This window comes from Phyllobates terribilis, unplaced genomic scaffold, assembly GCF_046119375.1.
Source record: "Phyllobates terribilis strain yellow unplaced genomic scaffold, ASM4611937v1 Scaffold_4__5_contigs__length_816908805, whole genome shotgun sequence".
Lineage (NCBI taxonomy): Eukaryota > Metazoa > Chordata > Amphibia > Anura > Dendrobatidae > Phyllobates > Phyllobates terribilis.
Window position 1 is genome coordinate 660,429,284 of NW_027362764.1, and position 18,036 is coordinate 660,447,319.

An 18,036-nucleotide genomic window follows, 5' to 3' on the forward strand; every position below is an offset into this window, starting at 1 on the left:
CCTATATTGTTATTCATATAGTGTGGGGGACTGGAGTAGGGAGAATGTCCCAATTAGTAGGAGGGGTGGAAGAAGAGGGAAAGGGGAGGGCTCCTGGGAGCTGGGCACCTTGTTCCTGTTGGCTTCCGTTTCTGGCTGTGGTGCAGGAGTCCCAGATATGGCTCGTTGTTGCAGGGGAGGAGGAGGGCGGCGTGACCGTCTCCCAGCGCTGTGGAACGTGCACTGGGAGTCCTCATTTAAGTATGTGCGCACTGAGCGCTGGGGCGGAAGTGCGTCACAAAAGGGGGCGGGGAACCGGAAGTGACGTCACGCTAGTGGAAAACACACTTATGTGTGTTTTGGTTGCTATGGTGCGCTGTATACACTGATAGCTGGTTGGCTAATGCACATGCAGAGCGTGTACACTTCACAGCATATCGTGTCATGCCAGTAAAGGAGCATATCTCGCTGCTAGGGGTAAAAATACTCCAGTAAATCATCCATGAGGACTATATGATCCACAGAAATTGTGGTAGTGGAACAGGGTTAAGGTGACTAAACCTCATTCTTAAAGAAAGGAAATCTATGTGCACAAATTGTCCTGGATCCCTTAATACACTGTATGTAGTCATGGGTAGTACAGATAGTAATGTACTTGTAGTAATGTTGTCTATTTAGGGGGGGAAATGATAAGAGAAATATCATGGCATATAGATGGGCACATCAAAAAGTCAGATAGGATAACTTTTAGTCATGTAATCTTTAGGGGGAGGCAACTGGTAAGAGGGATATCATGGCATGTATAAGGGCACATCAATAGGTCAGAAAGGATCACTTTTAGTGGCAAAAGATAAGAGGGATCTCATGATATGGGCACATCTTTGTTTTTCTGGACAATTGGTCAGCACAAAAGAAAAAGGGATAGATGAAACATGTATATATTTGTGCATATTTCTTTTTCTAATTAATTTTTTCAGATAAAACGCCGTTGTATGCTTATGTGAAATCAGAGACATACAGTGGAACCATAGTGCATGTATGACGCTGTTCTTCATTCTTCTCCCCAATTCATCCTTTGCTTTTATTTTAAGCTACTTTCCTTTTTTGTCTTATAGTTCCCATTTAAAGGTGCCAAATTCTTCAAAATGGCGCTAACAATTCACAAAGTCAAAAATGTTCTTTTTGGTCTTGAACTAGTGTTTTTGCAACTATTTAGCACCAAAAGTTGCATGTTTTGCTAAATTATGTAAAATTGTGCTAAAATACTGGCAAACTCAAAAATACATGGGAGGGGACTTGAACTAGAACACAAAACTAGACAGAAAACTGGTGCAAAGGCAATGATGAATCGGGCCATAGGCTTCAAAGGTTGCTGTTATAGGGAGTGATGCATCCTTGTGTTCACCTACACTTTATATTAATGAGTCTTTATTATTGGCATAGATTGTTGTGCTGCATAGAAAAGAGCAGAGGCTTCTGCTGGTGACAGGCAGTTTGCACAGGGATTGTATTTAGTCAGGGTTCACCTGGTGCTCAAGCTGTGGATGTAAAAAGTTCTGTTTAAGCTGCAGGCATATGCTCAGGGGATAGCGGGAAAGTGGATGGAGGCAAAAGGTGATTCACTCCGTTCCTATTTGTATGTCACTGCCCAGAATCTCTGGCTTCAACTCTGCGCTGCTAAAAGTTAGAGAAGGGAATTGTATTTATAAGTGGTTTCCGTGAAATTTTATTCTCAGTGCTACCTGTCTGCTAATTTTTTATTTATTTTTTTTTTTAAAGGCAGCTCGACTCCCTGCTCAGAATAAACCTAGAGCTAGAAAAATAGAGCGTTATCGGAAAAGTTAAAAACACTCATGCACTCCTATTTAATGTAATATTGTAGGACAGCATTCAGATTGGGAACACTGACCTCCCTGAAGGGTAATAGTTGGATAATAATGTCATTAGGCAAAATAAGAGCACATGCTACGAGATTGGTATAAGGTATATAGAAAATGGCTCTGGTGGTTGTGTCTGATATGTAATCTAAGGGGTAAGGTTTCTCCTTGTGGAGAGTGACATGCCAGGTCTCGCATGCCAGTATGAGGAGACTTAAATGCCTTGCATGCTCCTCTGGGAAATTAAATATGCAAATTGTCTCTTCAAAGAGGACTTGAACTCTTGCAAAGCGTTTAAGTCATCTCATACTGGCATGCCAGACCTGGCATGTCACTCTCCATAAAGAGAAACATTACCCCTTAGATCCAAGCCTTAGCCTCTCACCCAGCCAAAACAGATTTCCAACTCTGTACTGATGAGGGGCAATAGCCTGAAACACTGTCTACAAATTGAGATTCTGATTTGGCTTTTATCCTAAGTCCTATTTCAAGGACCGTTAAAGGGCCAATAATGACAATGATCTTAATAATTGATACTTCCAATAGGTGTCACTGGAGTTCAAGTCCTCTTCCTCTCTGAAGAGACCATTTGCATATTTCATGTCTGATATCTAGGAATTCATTTCAATAAGGCTAGTGTCACACAAGCATATTTTCTCTCATCCAAGAGAATAGGGACCATTTTTTTTAATCACACTGTGATCAAACTCTGAACCAATTTTCTCGGATGTGGAGAAGATGGGAAAAAAAAGTCACCATCTTCTCCATTCTGTCAGTCCGTGAAAATTAGACTGAACTCAGATGTCATCCGAGTGTGGTCCGATTTTTTTTTTTTTGACAGACCTTTTGACTTGCATGGTGTGCATGGAGTGCGATCCATGCTGCAATTTTTTTTTTCCTCGGACAGACTTGATCCGAGGAAAAAAATGGACATGAGATCGGACCATAGGATAACATTGGTCCGAGTGACTCTGACCAAGAATACTGTCGTCTGTACGAGCCCTAACTTCTAGTGTCCAGTTAAAATAAAAATATGGCAGAGTACATTGGATTCTAGTCCACACATGCTGAATCATTTGAAACTAACTTGGTGAAACGTAACTGTATCTGTTTAGGAATTAAAGTAAGAATGAGTAAAAATTAAAGTGGAGGGTTTGAAGGGGTTGTCTCATGGCTGTATGGATGTGAAGGAGCTCTATGAGCCAGAATAGAGAACCTGTGCATCCAAGCGTTTCATGCAGGGGAAATGTACGGCTAAACACCGTTTTCCCTGGTGATAATAGTTGATCAATGAGGCTTTGAAAAGCTCTATGACTTACTTTTTTTTTTAAAAAGTTTTAGTTGTTAAAGGGGTTTTCCAAGTTTAAGCTAAATTCCTGCTGTGATTCTATGTGACTGCAGATTGTTGATTGCCTCGTTCACACTGTCCGGATTCCACTCATTTGCCAGACAGAACATGGAGAGAAGCGGATGAGAATCTAGCGACACGTGATCGCCCACTCTATTGAGCAGCTGAAGCCCAGATAACGTCTTTAGGGCTCGCTCAGACTGGCGAGTAGCCACCATATAGCTTGGATGAGTGCTATCCGAAGTTTCATCAGACAGCACTAATACTATGACGCATTGCCAACTAGCGTTTACTTTCTCATGCCGAGTCGTCATGAGAAAATTATCGCTGCTTACTGCGATTGGCAGTGTATATTGGACAGCACGTATGCATACGAGTCTATGGGTGCGTTCAAAAAACATGGGACTGCACTCACATGTCATCTGAGTGCAGTGTAATTACTGCGGACTCTGGCAATGGAAGAGATGGAGAAATTACTTTCTCTGTCTTCTCCGCACCAGTTCTTTAATTCTCTCACACGAGAGGATCGGAGCACAGAGCACTGTCACTCGGCCCACGCTCGCATCATAGTTTGAGCTGAGTGTTATTAGCATATCGCATCCTGAATGTGACCCCGGCCTTAATGGTGAGTCGGTTAGCACAATATTCATTCCAAGCTCAGACACTCAGTGCAGCTTTGGCATGGCTAAACAATTTCCTCAATCTCCACCATTCTCAGATGTCAATCAAGGGGGAAGGGGAACAGAGATGGATGCAAAAAGGTAGGTGGGAAGGTGCGCTGTACTGCTTGGTCATGCCAAGGGTGCACTGAGCACCTGTGCTTGGTTTGAACAGTTGAACAACAATGGAGCTAATCTTTGCACCTAGCCAGGGCAGAATTCCTAGGGTCATCCTCTGACTCTGATTTTTGGCATGGATAATAGAAATCTGATTTTAATCAGTTGTGTGAACATACACCATGCATCTTTTATCCCCTTGATAAAATTGTTTACTAATTTATGGGATTAGGCTGCGTTTTCAAGTTTCGATTGCTGCATGTGCCATAAGCTGTGTTCACATGTGGTGACCAAAAGATGCATGAATAAGGCATTGGCTCCCACATGTGGTTTTGTCATCCACAGTATGAAAACCAACACCAGATATTTGCAAAAGGATCAGTTTTTTATTTATTTTTTGGGGGGGGGGTCTTTAACGGTTACTTACACGTTAGCCTTCCAATAACTTTTGTCTAGGCACTGGCCACAGGAGGTGACACTGTAATGCAGGTGCCAGAATGCAGCGCACAGAGACACAAGGCGAGGACAGTCAGGGATGGATATAAACAGTTTAGAACACCTGTTATATATATATATATATATATATATATATATATATATATATATATATACACAAGCGAATAGTAACAGGGATTACAAATGGTAATTTGAAGTAATAATGCAAAGTCTCTCAAGGTAGTATGATGCACCCAATCGTGGGAGTCACCACATTAGTTCTTTAACTCTGTATATGGCCCTAGCGGGGGTCACCGGTTGTTCCCTCTAGGCTGCAAGTCTTTTCCTGACAAAGTCAATCAAATCAAGTTTAGCTTCTCCCACCCCAACTAGTCCCCTCCCAACCTGAGATCATAAACCCATCTGCCCCTGGTACCGTAGGTGAACAGTGAAAGTGATGGCCCTGTTCACTTGAGAAGCTCCTCTGCTTCCGCTGGCGTGACTCTCCTGGCTCAGTCTACTCCCAGCTACTCTCTGCTTGTCCATTGGGGGCAGTCTCTCAAGCCTTGGGTAGGGGGATTCAGACCTCGTCTGTTGGCGGGCGACGTTGGGTCCTGCGAACTCACTCAGCACCGCAAGCAGGTCCCGACTCTCCTCAGCAGGCGCAGCACTTGAGGCACCTCTGTGGGGAATCCGGAGTTCACCCACCGGTGTCCACCTGTTATGTGTCGCAAGCCTCTGGCTCAGGCCTGCCACGCTGGACTTCTCAGCACGTCGGGAGCGTGTCAGCTCCTCTCTGCAGCTTGGCGCCAATCCTCCCTCAGGCTTGGCACGCTGGACTTGTATATTCAGGAAATCCTTCCTGGAAGTCACCTGACCGGGCCCAGCATCTAAATCTGCTCCCCCTAACACTTTCCTAACACATCTTGGTTCCACTTGATTGTGTCTGACCAGCGGATGGCAATCTCTCCTCATCTTTGAAACATCCTACAAGAATTCTCCTGAAGGCTTTTTTGCTTCTACTACAACACTATGGAACAGTCGAGCGCGGAAATTAAAAGGGTTGTTTGGTGATCACTAGTGTTGAGCGAGTATATTCTGTTAACCCTTTCGCCGAGTATGCTCGGGCCGAGCTCCGAGTATTTACAGCTGCTCGGTGATGTGTTTGAATCACTCCCGTGTGCATGATTTGTGACTGTTTGACAGCTTTACTACATGTAAGGAATGTCTATTTCTTACACATTCCTCCCATGTAATAAAGCTGTCAAACAGTTGCAAATCAAGCACACGGGAGCGATTCAAACATATCACCGAGTAGCTGTAAATACTCGTAGCTCGGCCCGAGCATACTCTGAACAGAACATACTCGCTCAACACTAGTGATCACGTAATGTTTAGAGAGGGTCTGACCACTGGAATCCACACTGATTGGTAGAGCAGGGCACTATTAACTCCATTAGAATAGCGCTTTAGAGCGCATGTTCGACTCCTCTTCATCCCCCCCCTCAAAACAATTTATTACATTTGGCGTTGCTGAGTGCTGTGCACGGCTTTTTTTGGAGCCGCGGTGTGCACTGCTGCTCCAATCTAATGGGCAGAAATGTGCCTTTTTGAGGATCAAAGCTCCCTGTTCTGCCCCTCGGCACACGCTCCAGTGTTCGAACCCCCACTATGGATAAGTTATCAGCTATTCATTACTTGCATTCATCGGAGAACCCCTGTTATGAACTGACCTGCGTTGGAGTAGTGGTATTGCAACCAATCGGGGCTGCATCAGCAGGTTGCATAGTCAGGAATAGCCAGAGGACGATGCACAGGAGCAACTGTATAGTCTTGAAGGATAAGCAGGTTGCGTAGTCAGGAATCGCCAGAGGTTGGTACACGCTAACAGTAGTATTGTCTTGGATGAGACAGCAGGGAGAAAGGAGCGCTTGACTAAAGGCTGGGAGCTCAATAATCTCACAAGGAAGGAGGTACCAGGCTAGGTTTATATAGGGTGTTCAATCAGGAAATCAAAGGATGAAGCCACTCAGGAACAACACAGGTACTAGTATCTGTGTTAGCAAGGAACTGTCCAGTGAGCCGAATAGCTCAGAGGGAAGAGCTGCTACCTGGTGCACAAGAGCTGCTGGGTTCGAGTCCTGACAACCCCCTTAATGACCAATATGGAAACAGCACAGCGATCTGTGCTAACACATTTAAACATGCAACAAAGAAATTCTTATGACTTTTCTATCTGAATATTTCAAAAATTGAGTTTTTATGTTTTTACAAGTGTGAGCTGAAAAGCAGAATTTCTCTTATATATTTGACCTAAATAACCATGAGAACATGTTCCAGCACCTCAGCAATAGCAATAACCACAACAATAATAGTAATAATTGTAATGATAATGTGGATGGGACAGGGAGAAAGGTAATTGTATTATTATTATAATACTAGGACAAAATATATACTTATTTTATTTGCTGTCTACACCAATTTAACTTCTTCAATGAAGGATGTTTAACATTTGATCCGCAAAAAAACGAATTTCACGAATAATTAAAGGCTTGTGTTAAATACATAGACAGTCGTTTAAATTTAGATCTGCAATAACATTTACTATTATTCTCCAGGGCTTTGACTGCTTGACAGAAACAAAGTACTCTGGGATTAATTTCAAGAAATGGTGCCAACTGTGTGCAATTTGCTGTAATTAAGACATGAAAGAGTACTAAATATTCAGATTAAAAGAGCCATGATTGAATGTGATAGAGAATCAAGGTGTGGCAACAAGCCAATAAATACCAGTCAGTCATGATGAGTACAAAATATTAATTGATTTGAAACCTACGCCAATGAAATATTACAATAAAGCAAACCAGATTAAACTAATTACAGCCCGGAGAAAAGAATTAAAAAGAAAACATTTTGAGCGATTCCTAAAATGCAATTTTACTTGTTCAGTATTCAACATGGCAAGTAGGAAAAAAAATGGATTTGAGTAATTACTGAAGCAAGCTGGAGTTACCGTATGTATTTGCTGCAAATTTTTATCTCCTTGTTGATGACTTTTTAGAAAGTTCTTGTCTGCTTTTAGTCTCATATAAGAACTTTTTGAGCAATTGAATTAATTAAATAATTCATTTATTTACTTATATTGCTAAAGGGTGTTTGTCGGCCCAAACTGACAGTATAAACTGAGCATATAGCCTTGTAGGGGAAATAGCCCTTATAATAATCGCACCACTAGGGCTCGTTTATACGTTGTATTTTTGCTGTGTTTTTTATATGCATTATTGCCACGAAAAAACTCAGCGTTTTACGCAAACTTCTTAATTTTTTATCTTACAAATTTGAAGCAGTTTTAAATCTGCTGAATGTTAATTTTTTCAGCATTTTTCACCCATTCAAATGAGAGCCGCCCGCCACTTATCTTACCAGTAGAGTGCGCCTTGTCAGAAATATGCAAATTGCCTCTATAGAGAAAAAGATGACTAGAACTCTAGTGCCACCTATTGGAAGCAGCGATCCTAAAAGTCAATATTGACCCTTTAACAAGTCTTACCACATGACTTGGGATAAAAGCCAAACCAAAATCTGAATTTGCAGACACGGTGTTTCGGGGTATTGTCCCTCGTCAGTACAAAGTGTGAGATCTGATTTGGCTAGGTGAGAAGGCTAAGACTGGGATCTAAGGGGTAACATTTCTTCTTGTGGAGAGTGACAAAACAGGTCTGGGATGTTAGAGTGAGGAGACTTAGACGCCAATGGTCGATATTGACTTTTAGGATTGCTACCTCCAATAGGTGGCACTAGAGTTCTAGTCCTCTTCCTCTTTGAAGAGGCAATTTATATATTCAATTTCCCAGAGGAGCACTGCATGGCATATAGGTCTCCTCACACTGACATGCCAGGCCTGGCTTGTCACTCTCCAGAACGAGAAATGGTATCCCTTAGGTCCTCGCCAGAAGCGTTACTGAGAACTGAAACATTTTTCACGAAATGTATACCGCCACCTTCTTTGGTGGAGTTAGCTTAAGTGGAGTGAAAACGCCAAAAGTCACAAGTTTTTTGAGCAACTTTGCGTAGCACAAAAAAATTGCTATTTTTCAAAGAGTTTTACTCCAGAATTTGATGAATTGGTGTCAGTGTTCCTGATTCAACATTGTTGTTTCTCCATTTTTCTGGAGTAATTTTCCTTTTTTTTTAATGCCTTATATTGTAGAAAATTTACTCCATTTTTTTTAAGTTGTCTTTTTTTTATTTTTCTTCAACAACTTTGCTTATCTGTATTATTTAGTTTGATTCTTGATATGGGACTTTTTCAAATGTCACATTTTTTTGGTGGATTTCACTCCCGTTTCTACCTGGTGTAAGGCTTCTGGTGGATTTTTTACTTTGGTGCAGTTGAAGAATAAGACTTTGTTCCCACGATCAGTATTTGTTGAGTTTTTGACGTTGCAGAAATTCCGCGCCATTTCTGCACCTATTATGAAAATTAGGTTACTTGCGTTTTTGTGTGCGTTTTTTTAATATGCATTTTTATAATGTTTTTGACGCTGTGTTTTTTGTCTCTGGTGTGTCATGCTTTAACTAAAACTGCTTTGTTTTTGAAACTTCCTGGTATTTGACATTCTTAGGTGCGATTACATGCGTCTTTGATGTGTTTCCTCTGCGGAAAAGCACTAAAAACGCATATGCGCTTTTTACCTGCGGATTTTCCCCATCTAATGCAAGTCTATGGGGAAATTCCACACCGCGTAACCGCAAGAGAAATTGACAAATTGCGGATTGGAAAAACGCACCGCAGATCAGTTTACGCAGCATAAAAAAGAAGCACAGTGGACATGAGATTTCTATAAATCCATCCACTTTGCTGGTACGGTAAAACGTTGTGTTTTTGCAGGAGCGAAAATATGCAGCTCCAAAAACGCATTAAAAGCTCATCGTGGGCACACGGCCTAACTTGCAACATTTTCTAGGATTATGCACATTTTTAAACATTTGCAAAACCCATTAAGGATAAGAATAGAGAGCATTTTTTGTTTTATTTAGTTTATGAACCACATTAACCATTTTGATTAATTTGGTGCAAAACCAAAAACCACAAGACAAAACAAGAAAAGTGACATAAAAAAAATCACAAATAATGAATCACGCTTTGTGTGTTTAGCTTATACTGTCAGTTTGGGGTGGCACTATCAAAAAAATAATTATGCCGAAACAAATACATACTTGTAAATGTAAAACAGCAGCACAGATAACACTTGGCTGTAGTGCTGATACGTCCTGTAGTTGTGACGTCAGCTTTGCAGTAAATAATCATAGACGGGATCATTCGAGGGGGGCCGACCTGTGCCTGGGAGAGTGAGTACTGTCTGTGTTTATTGTTTTACAAGTATGCAGTCGTTTGGGCTTACGGGTTCTGAAGATAGAAAACCCCTTTAAAAGCTATGGACAACATTGACATGGAATTTTTTTCTTTTTACAGGTGTTAGTATAATTTTAGTAACTAAACATTACCACTACATTTCAGTCTACAATTTTCATTCCTTCATTCATTTTCAGACCCCCTGATAGGCAGTTTGCAGTCTGAACCAAGTTTCAGATTTTTTTTATGTGAGATTTTCTTTTCCTGTAATACATGCTGAATGTGAGGTCTGTGCGTATCCAGGATACTGCTGTCTTCACTTGTTTTCATTAATCCGTACAGCCCCTGGTAACCTTCTACAATAGAAATATATACTGTACTAGTGCTCAGTTTGTTGAAGGTGACCAGACAAATCTACCCTCACCCCAGATTGGTCCTGAGCAGCGTGAGCTCTGCTTTAAATCTGACTGACTTTTATTTTAGGCAAAAAGTCAGGCAGGCTGACAGGTTTATATACTTTCTTCTTTTCCTAGGGTAAGCAACCATTTATAGAATAACCATTGTTTTAATTTTTATTTCATAAATCAATAGTACAGATGAAAATAAGCAACTTTGTAATATATCTTATCAGAGAAATATGTTTCTCTCTGCCAGGACTGATCAATCATTATCAAAATTCTCAATTCTAAGGTAAAATCTGTATTCAGTGAAGACAGACTTTCCCATTACTGAGATAGGAGAAGGCAGATCCTACTGATAAGATTCCATCTAGATAGGTGGGGGAGGAGGAGCTCTGTCTCTAGCTCCTTCATCCTCATCTCCATAGTGACACCTAACTACAAGAGACAGTCCACACCTATCTGATTCCTCGAACTAGGGGCACCCTAGGCTATCCCTCTCTCCCTTATTACTCCAGATGGTGGAGACGCCAGGGTCTCTTACCTTGCTATGCTCCTATCTTTTTCCTCCCCCACCCAGGGAAGTGTGAGGCCAAAATGTATTGAAAACACTAACCATGCAGACAGCGATATACAGCCAGGGATAAAACAAAAATACAATCATACAAATAAACTCACAAATCAACAGAGTGGAAATCAAGAGAACAGTAGGAGGGGTAAACCAAATGGGAGAGGATTAGGATAAACACACAATACCAAATCCACACAGATATCTCCTGTAAACTACACCAGCCAACTTATACAAATTCAAAACTCTCCTTCACCATAAAATCAGAAAGTAGTAACTATCACTGGCAACTCCCAAGTGCCAGTGGGGAGCATATATTCCAGAGGGGAGTGGCCAACACAGAACAGCTGAAACAATTCAGGATGGAGAGTTCCAGGAGATCAACTGAACTGATTAACCCCTGCAATGACAGAGCAAGAAAAAACTGCATTGTTTAATAGGATGATGAAGGAGTTCTAGTCAGTGCAGAAGTTCGTGTAACCAGACGCCACAATCTTCAGGCCCCTCTCTGTTGCAGTATTCCTGTGACACATAAAATCTCATCAATAGCAGGTGCCATCTACTATATCCATAATGTAACAGTCAGTCTTCACTGAATTCAGATTTTACTTAAGAACTTTGATAATGACTAATCAATTTTGGCAGACAAAGAAGCAAATTTCTCTGATATAATTTATTATAAAGTTGCCTATTTTCATGTGTACTATTGATTTATGAAATAAAAATTAAAACGACGGCTACGCTTTAAGCCTGTGATCCCCTGGTACGGCTGCTGCACACCGCTGACAGTAACACCCACCGGCGGCCATGAATGAGAGTATGATAATGCGGTAAGGCTAGGTGTACACTATGTCTGTGCACTTAGCCTACAGTATACGTTGTAATTGACTCGCCCAGGGGATGGGGATGACTCGGTACCCGGGCCTTGGCCTTGGGGATGTCGCGGTGGTCGGCTCCCGGGCCCGTACCCTGGGGTCACTCTTTAAAAGGGGTGGAAATTTTGCTAAGGTTATAAAAGTTTGTGACACCACCTGTGGCTTCTGGTGAGATTCACCAGCGCTGCGCAGTCTACTGAGGCCGATGATGAGGCAGCTTAGATGGTATCGCTCCCCACAGGTGGAGCTAGGCTTCAGGGCAGTGTAGAAAGGGGAATGCAGGACAGGAGCGACCCAGCCGGATCAGGGCAAGAACAGGGACAGACACGATAGTCACTTCAGTACCTTTTACTGATGGAAATTCAGACACGTTCTGGAGCACTGTAGGGTGAAGGGTGCATGTCAGGATCCCCCCCAATGAGCGTTTTTTTTGCCTCCTGTTTCTTGCCTCTGTGTAGTAAGTTTCTGACCTGCCTGGAGCTAGGCCTAACTTTGTCTCTGTCCTGCTCTGGCTGACCTTGTGGTAGGGCCTTTTCTTGGAGTACACGCACCTTAGCTGCGGGCCTATGTGTCTCCTGGCTCTGTTACATATCAGCACTTTTAGCGATCCTGGGACTTGTAGTTCTCCAAGGATTCCAGTTATGCCTTACTGGGTCATAAAGATCCCAGCAAACTTCGGACCCGGTGTCCGGTAACTGCCTCGGGGTGAGCCAGTTAAGCTCCTCTGCTCCCTCTATGTACTAACGCTCCACTCGCCTTCGGCCTACTCGGGCCCTCACTAGGCTACTCACACTAACGGCAGCTTGCCGCGCTTCACCGATCTTATGGCGCCGGCACACCTAAAGCTCACTTCTTTGAGCTACACTGAGTCTCGATCTGGATAAGCTCCACTGCAGGATAGCAATTGCAGGAGCTGGAACAGGCTTTTGTCCTCTGAGGTCACTCCTCTCAGACTGTACTGGACTCACTGCTAAACCAGACTCTGACTAACTCACACCAGACTCACTGCTGCCTGGCTCCACCTTCCCTATTTATCTATCCCTAACGGGCTCCCTCTGGTGGTCTGAGGTGGAAGGTGGAGATGTGTGAATGGTTATGGGGGCCTCTTGTGGAGGAATCCTTCAATACACCCTTCTAGGATCTGTGATACCAAGCACAGCTGGGCGTCACATAAGCTTTTCCTGACGTATACTGTAGCGTTGGCATAGGCCACTGTTAACCAGACATAAGCAAAAAAAAAAGTGTTCTCCCAGCCTATATCTGGCCAGTATGCCATTTGTTGGGCTGTATAGGAGAATGCAGTACGCGGTGTGCCAATGTGTCTAGGGGCAAAAAATCTGACTATTTATTATTATTATTATTATCATAATTATTATTACTATTTTAGTGACTCTGGCTGCATAGTAAGATTGTTTGTTTCCTTTGGATGTGTCCACTCAGTCTGGCATACTTCTTTAAAAAATATTGGACTTAACGCATCCACTGGGGCACACGGACAAATAAATAAGCAACCCTCCCCCTCCTACATCCTCAAGGGAACGATTTGTAGCTCAAAATATAGTACAGTATTAGAAGACCATGTGTGCTCAGTTATATGAGGCATATCTATCCAAACCCGGGTGCTATCTGCACACAGATTTATATGTTCCTTGTGTGTGGTCTTCAGCCTCATGCATCACTTTACAGCTACTGTCTACAGTGAAATCCATATTATGCATTGCTTGCCTCTACAATATACGTGTGTATATATATATATACAGTACAGACCAAAAGTTTGGACACACCTTCTCATTTAAAGATTTTTCTGTATTTTCAGGACTATGAAAATTGTACATTCACACTGAAGGCATCAAAACTATGAATTAACACATGTGGAATTATATACTTAACAAAAAAGTGTGAATCAACTGAAAATATGTCTTATATTCTAGGTTCTTCAAAGTAGCCACCTTTTGCTTTGATGACTGCTTTGCACACTCTTGGCCTTCTCTTGATGAGCTTCAAGAGGTAGTCACCGGAAATGGTTTTCACTTCACAGGTGTGCCCTGTCAGGTTTAATAAGTGGGATTTCTTGCCTTATAAATGGGGTTGGGACCATCAGTTGTGTTGTGCAGAAGTCAGGTGGATACACAGCTGATAGTCCTACTGAATAGACTGTTAGAATTTGTATTATGGCAAGAAAAAAGCAGCTAAGTAAAAAAAAAAAGAGTGGCCATCATTACTTTAAGAAATGAAAGTCAGTCCGAAAAATTGGGCAAACTTTGAAAGTGTCCCCAAGTGCAGTTGCAAAAACCATCAAGCGCTACAAAGAAACTGGCTCACATGAGGACCGCCCCAGGAAAGGAAGACCAAGAGTTACCTCTGCTTCTGAGGATAAGTTTATCCAGTCACCAGCCTCAGAAATCGCAGGTTAACAGCAGCTCAGATTAGAGACCAGGTCAATGCCACACAGAGTTCTAGCAGCAGACACATCCCTACGACAACTGTTAAGAGGAGACTTTGTGCATCAGGCCTTCATGGTAAAATAGCTGCTAGGAAACCACTGCTAAGGACAGGCAACAAGCAGAAGAGACTTGTTTGGGCTAAAGAACACAAGGAATGGACATTAGACCAGTGGAAATCTGTGCTTTGGTCTGATGAGTCCAAATTTGAGATCTTTGGTTTCAACCACTGTGTCTTTGTGCGACGCAGAAAAGGTGAACGGATGTACTCTACTTGCCTGGTTCCCACCGTGAAGCATGGACAATGACCCCAAACACATCTCCAGGCTGTGTAATGGCTATTTGACCAAGAAAGAGAGTGATGGGGTGCTACACCAGATGACCTGGCCTCCACAGTCACCAGACCTGAACCCAATCGAGATGGTTTGGGGTGAGCTGGACCGCAGAGTGAAGGCAAAAGGGCGAACAAGTGCTAAGCATCTTTGGAAACTCCTTCAAGATTGTTGGAAGACCATTTCCGATGACTACCTCTTGAAGCTCATCAAGAGAATGCCAAGAGTGTGCAAAGCAGTCATCAAAGCAAAAGGTGGCTACTTTGAAGAACCTAGAATATAAGACATGTTTTCAGTTGTTTCACACTTTTTTGTTACGTATATAATTCCACATGTGTTAATTCATAGTTTTGATGCCTTCAGTGTGAATGTACAATTTTCATAGTCATGAAAATACAGAAAAATCTTTAAATGAGAAGGTGTGTCCAAACTTTTGGTCTGTACTGTATATAATTATTATTATTTATAATTGACGCGCCCCCTGGGCCGTGGGGTACTCGGCAGCCGGGCCTATGGATGCTGGTGGGGGGATACCCAGGGCGGTCAATAAAAAGGGGGTTTCTATTTATAGGGGATTGATAAAGTTTGTGACGCCACCTGTGGAATGCGGCTAAAGGGAGCCGCCGCTGTGGAGCAGTCCTCTGAAGCTGATGTTACTGCAGCAGGGATGGTGTGACTCTCCACAGGAAGAGCTAGCTCCAGGGCAGTGTAGATATTGTTGGTTGTGCTGGGCGTTGTAGTGCAGGGGGAAAGATGACGCAGCTGAAATAATGGCCGGAGGCAGTGCTGTGCAGTCATCCGAGTCTTTACTCACAGTTCTCATGTACGTTCCACTGATACACTGCGCGGGTGCCAGCCTCCCACGTCGTGCTGCGTTCACCAGACCGGGGGGTTCAGCTCTTCCTCAGGTAGGTTAGGAGCACCTGACGGAACCCCGCTTTCTTATGTTCCTCTCTAGACCGACTTCACGCTGGGTCTTCTCCCTCCTGCCCTGCGCTTCCCCACTCACAGTCCCGCTCGGGTGCTCTGAAGTCCCTCCTGTCTAACTGGAGTTCCCGGACCTACTTGACCCTCACAGTGATTAGAATGAGGCTTTGGCAACTGAACTATAAAAGCCAGAAGCCTCCGGTTTTTCCAGCCGAGACCTGGACTAACACGGCTGGTCCAAGGGCTGGTCCCCTTCTTGCGGCCTGATCCCTCTGTCTTCTGACAGATTCGGGGCATACGGGTGCCGTCCTGCACTCACTGTACCCCCTGGGATCCCTTCAATAGAACGGAGCCTTCCTCCTCTGCTCCCCTCCTGGGCCTCTAACACTAGGCCCTACTTGTGGAGCAGAGCTCCTGAAGAAACTCTGCTCCCAGACTGTCTTCACTCTCTCTTCTCATTGACTGCTCATTCTGTTCTGCCACCCTAAGATTGCTTCCCTTTTTATATACCTCCTGGAAAAGTGCTCCCCTAAACTGCTTCCTCCACCCACACCCACTACCGGTTCCCCCTACGTTTGGTTCCCCCCACTCCAGCCAGGGACAGGGCTCAGCACTGTGCACATGCATCTTGCCCTTCCAGCCGGCCTGGAGCAGTGTAGTGTTGGATGCAGGTGTTGGGGTTCCGGGCAGCACTCCCTCCTTACCTGAGAGAAGGAGACACCACACCTCTGAGTGAGGTGCAGTGCCTCTATGGCGACTGAACCCTCAGGGGCGCCACATTATCATAGTGGCATTTATTCCATGGTGCTTTACATGTGAAAAATGGGTATACATAGCAAAAACAATTACAATACTCTTGAACAAAAACGAGTCAGCGACTGGTACAGGAGGAGAGAGGACCCTGCCTGCGAGGGCTCACAGTCTACAAGTTATATATATATATCCATCTCTTTAGTGGGGCTGTATTTCCGGATTCTGTAGTATATATGAGAGACTTTTTTCCTGTCTGTCACACATACATGTACTAGCTTGTGTATAGTGTTTTCATTTTTTTTGTATGTTTTATCTTCACAGGCAATAAGCAAAAGAGATGACCTTCTGCGCAAATCGGAAGCCGATCTCCTGCAGGCAAGAAAAGGTATCAAAGAAAAGGCGGCGGAGGTAGAGCACCTCGACAGCGTGGTCAAGAAACTGGAAGAGAGAATCCAGGATGCAGAGAAAAAAAAGAATCAAAAGGAGAAGGAAAGCAGTGTACTCAGAGCTGAGATAAAGGACCTCGGTGTGGAGCTACAAGATGTGCATAAGCTGTACAGGGAGACAGGTAACATTGCTGAAGGGTACAGTAATCGCCAGTGTTCTATCTGCAAGGTCACGGCCAATAAAGCTTACACCTTCGATGGGAAAGTGTTCACATGTTCAGTGCTCAGCGTGTTCACATGTGCACACTTCATATCCCAGCCCCGACGACCTCAAATGCCTCCTGGATAGAGTCCTTTTTTCTTATCAGCTTCTGCTGTCGCACCCAGATGTTACATTTACATAAAAATAGAAGAAGTGTGATCCATTTCACTTTTTGGGGGGATTTCATTATGTATTCTTTCAATTATTAATTCTGGGTTAATTTATATATAGCAAGCTGTGAAATAATCACTTTTTCTTTTTTGTAAGCAGCCTTATGTATTCCAGTGTGTGTCATTTTAATGTTCTTTTTTTGTTAGTTTTTTTTTTTCATTTATTCACTTCATTATATAATATATTTTTTTTTTTTTGCTGAATCTTGTGGTTTTAGACGTGAGATCACTGGACAAATGTTCAACACAAAGATCCCATTACGGAGTGATTCATGGTTTCTATTTATTTATTTTTGCCGCATTCATAACTGTTTATCATCATTATTTTACCGTTTGCCAGAAGTGACTAAAACAATTGAATAAAATCAAAATAGTTTGGTTCTGAAGAAGAAAGTGGAAAAACACATGCAAGCTCCTCAGAGATTGATCTTCCTTTGTTTTATCATAAAGTGGGAGTTAGCAGATTTCAGTGCCCTGGCTGTCGCTCAAGTGTGATTCCCATTATATATGAGCATGGCTGGCGGAGGGGGATACAAGTAGTGGCTCGTTATTAGCAGCAGCAATTGACAAATGCTGCATATGAAGCACATGTTCACATAGAGAGAGCCTATCGTCTGTGTCTAGACGTGAATAAGAGACTCACACACATGTACACACACTCACATATAATATACACACATACATATACACATATGCATGCACACACACATATACACACATATACATACACACATATACTCACACATATACACATACACACACATATGCACACACGCACGCACACATATATACACACGTATACACACATACACACACTCACATATACACACACATATACACATACACACATGCACACATATATATACACACGTATGCACACACACACACACTCACATATACACATACAGACACATATATACACTCACATAAACACATACACATATACTCTTAAACATATACACACACTGACATATATATACACATATATATATACACACATACACTCACACATACACATACATACACACTCACACAGACACACATACACACACTCACATATATACACTCACATACATATACATATACACAAATATACACACAAAACATGACTGTATCATTACAACAGATACAGTGGAGCTGAGGTTGTCATGTG

The 18,036-nt window shown here is 42.8% G+C and overlaps 1 protein-coding gene across 2 annotated transcripts in view; it reads left to right on the forward strand.

Annotated features, from left to right (window-relative positions):
* Positions 1 to 18,036, forward strand: part of LOC141264476 (uncharacterized) — a 497,614-nt gene that overhangs the window by 134,657 nt on the left and 344,921 nt on the right. For both annotated transcript variants that reach the window (XM_073676751.1, XM_073676752.1), the window contains exon 12: positions 16,387 to 16,633. In XM_073676751.1, the coding sequence (XP_073532852.1) occupies positions 16,387 to 16,633 (247 nt within the window). The remainder of the gene's footprint in view (positions 1 to 16,386; positions 16,634 to 18,036) is intronic.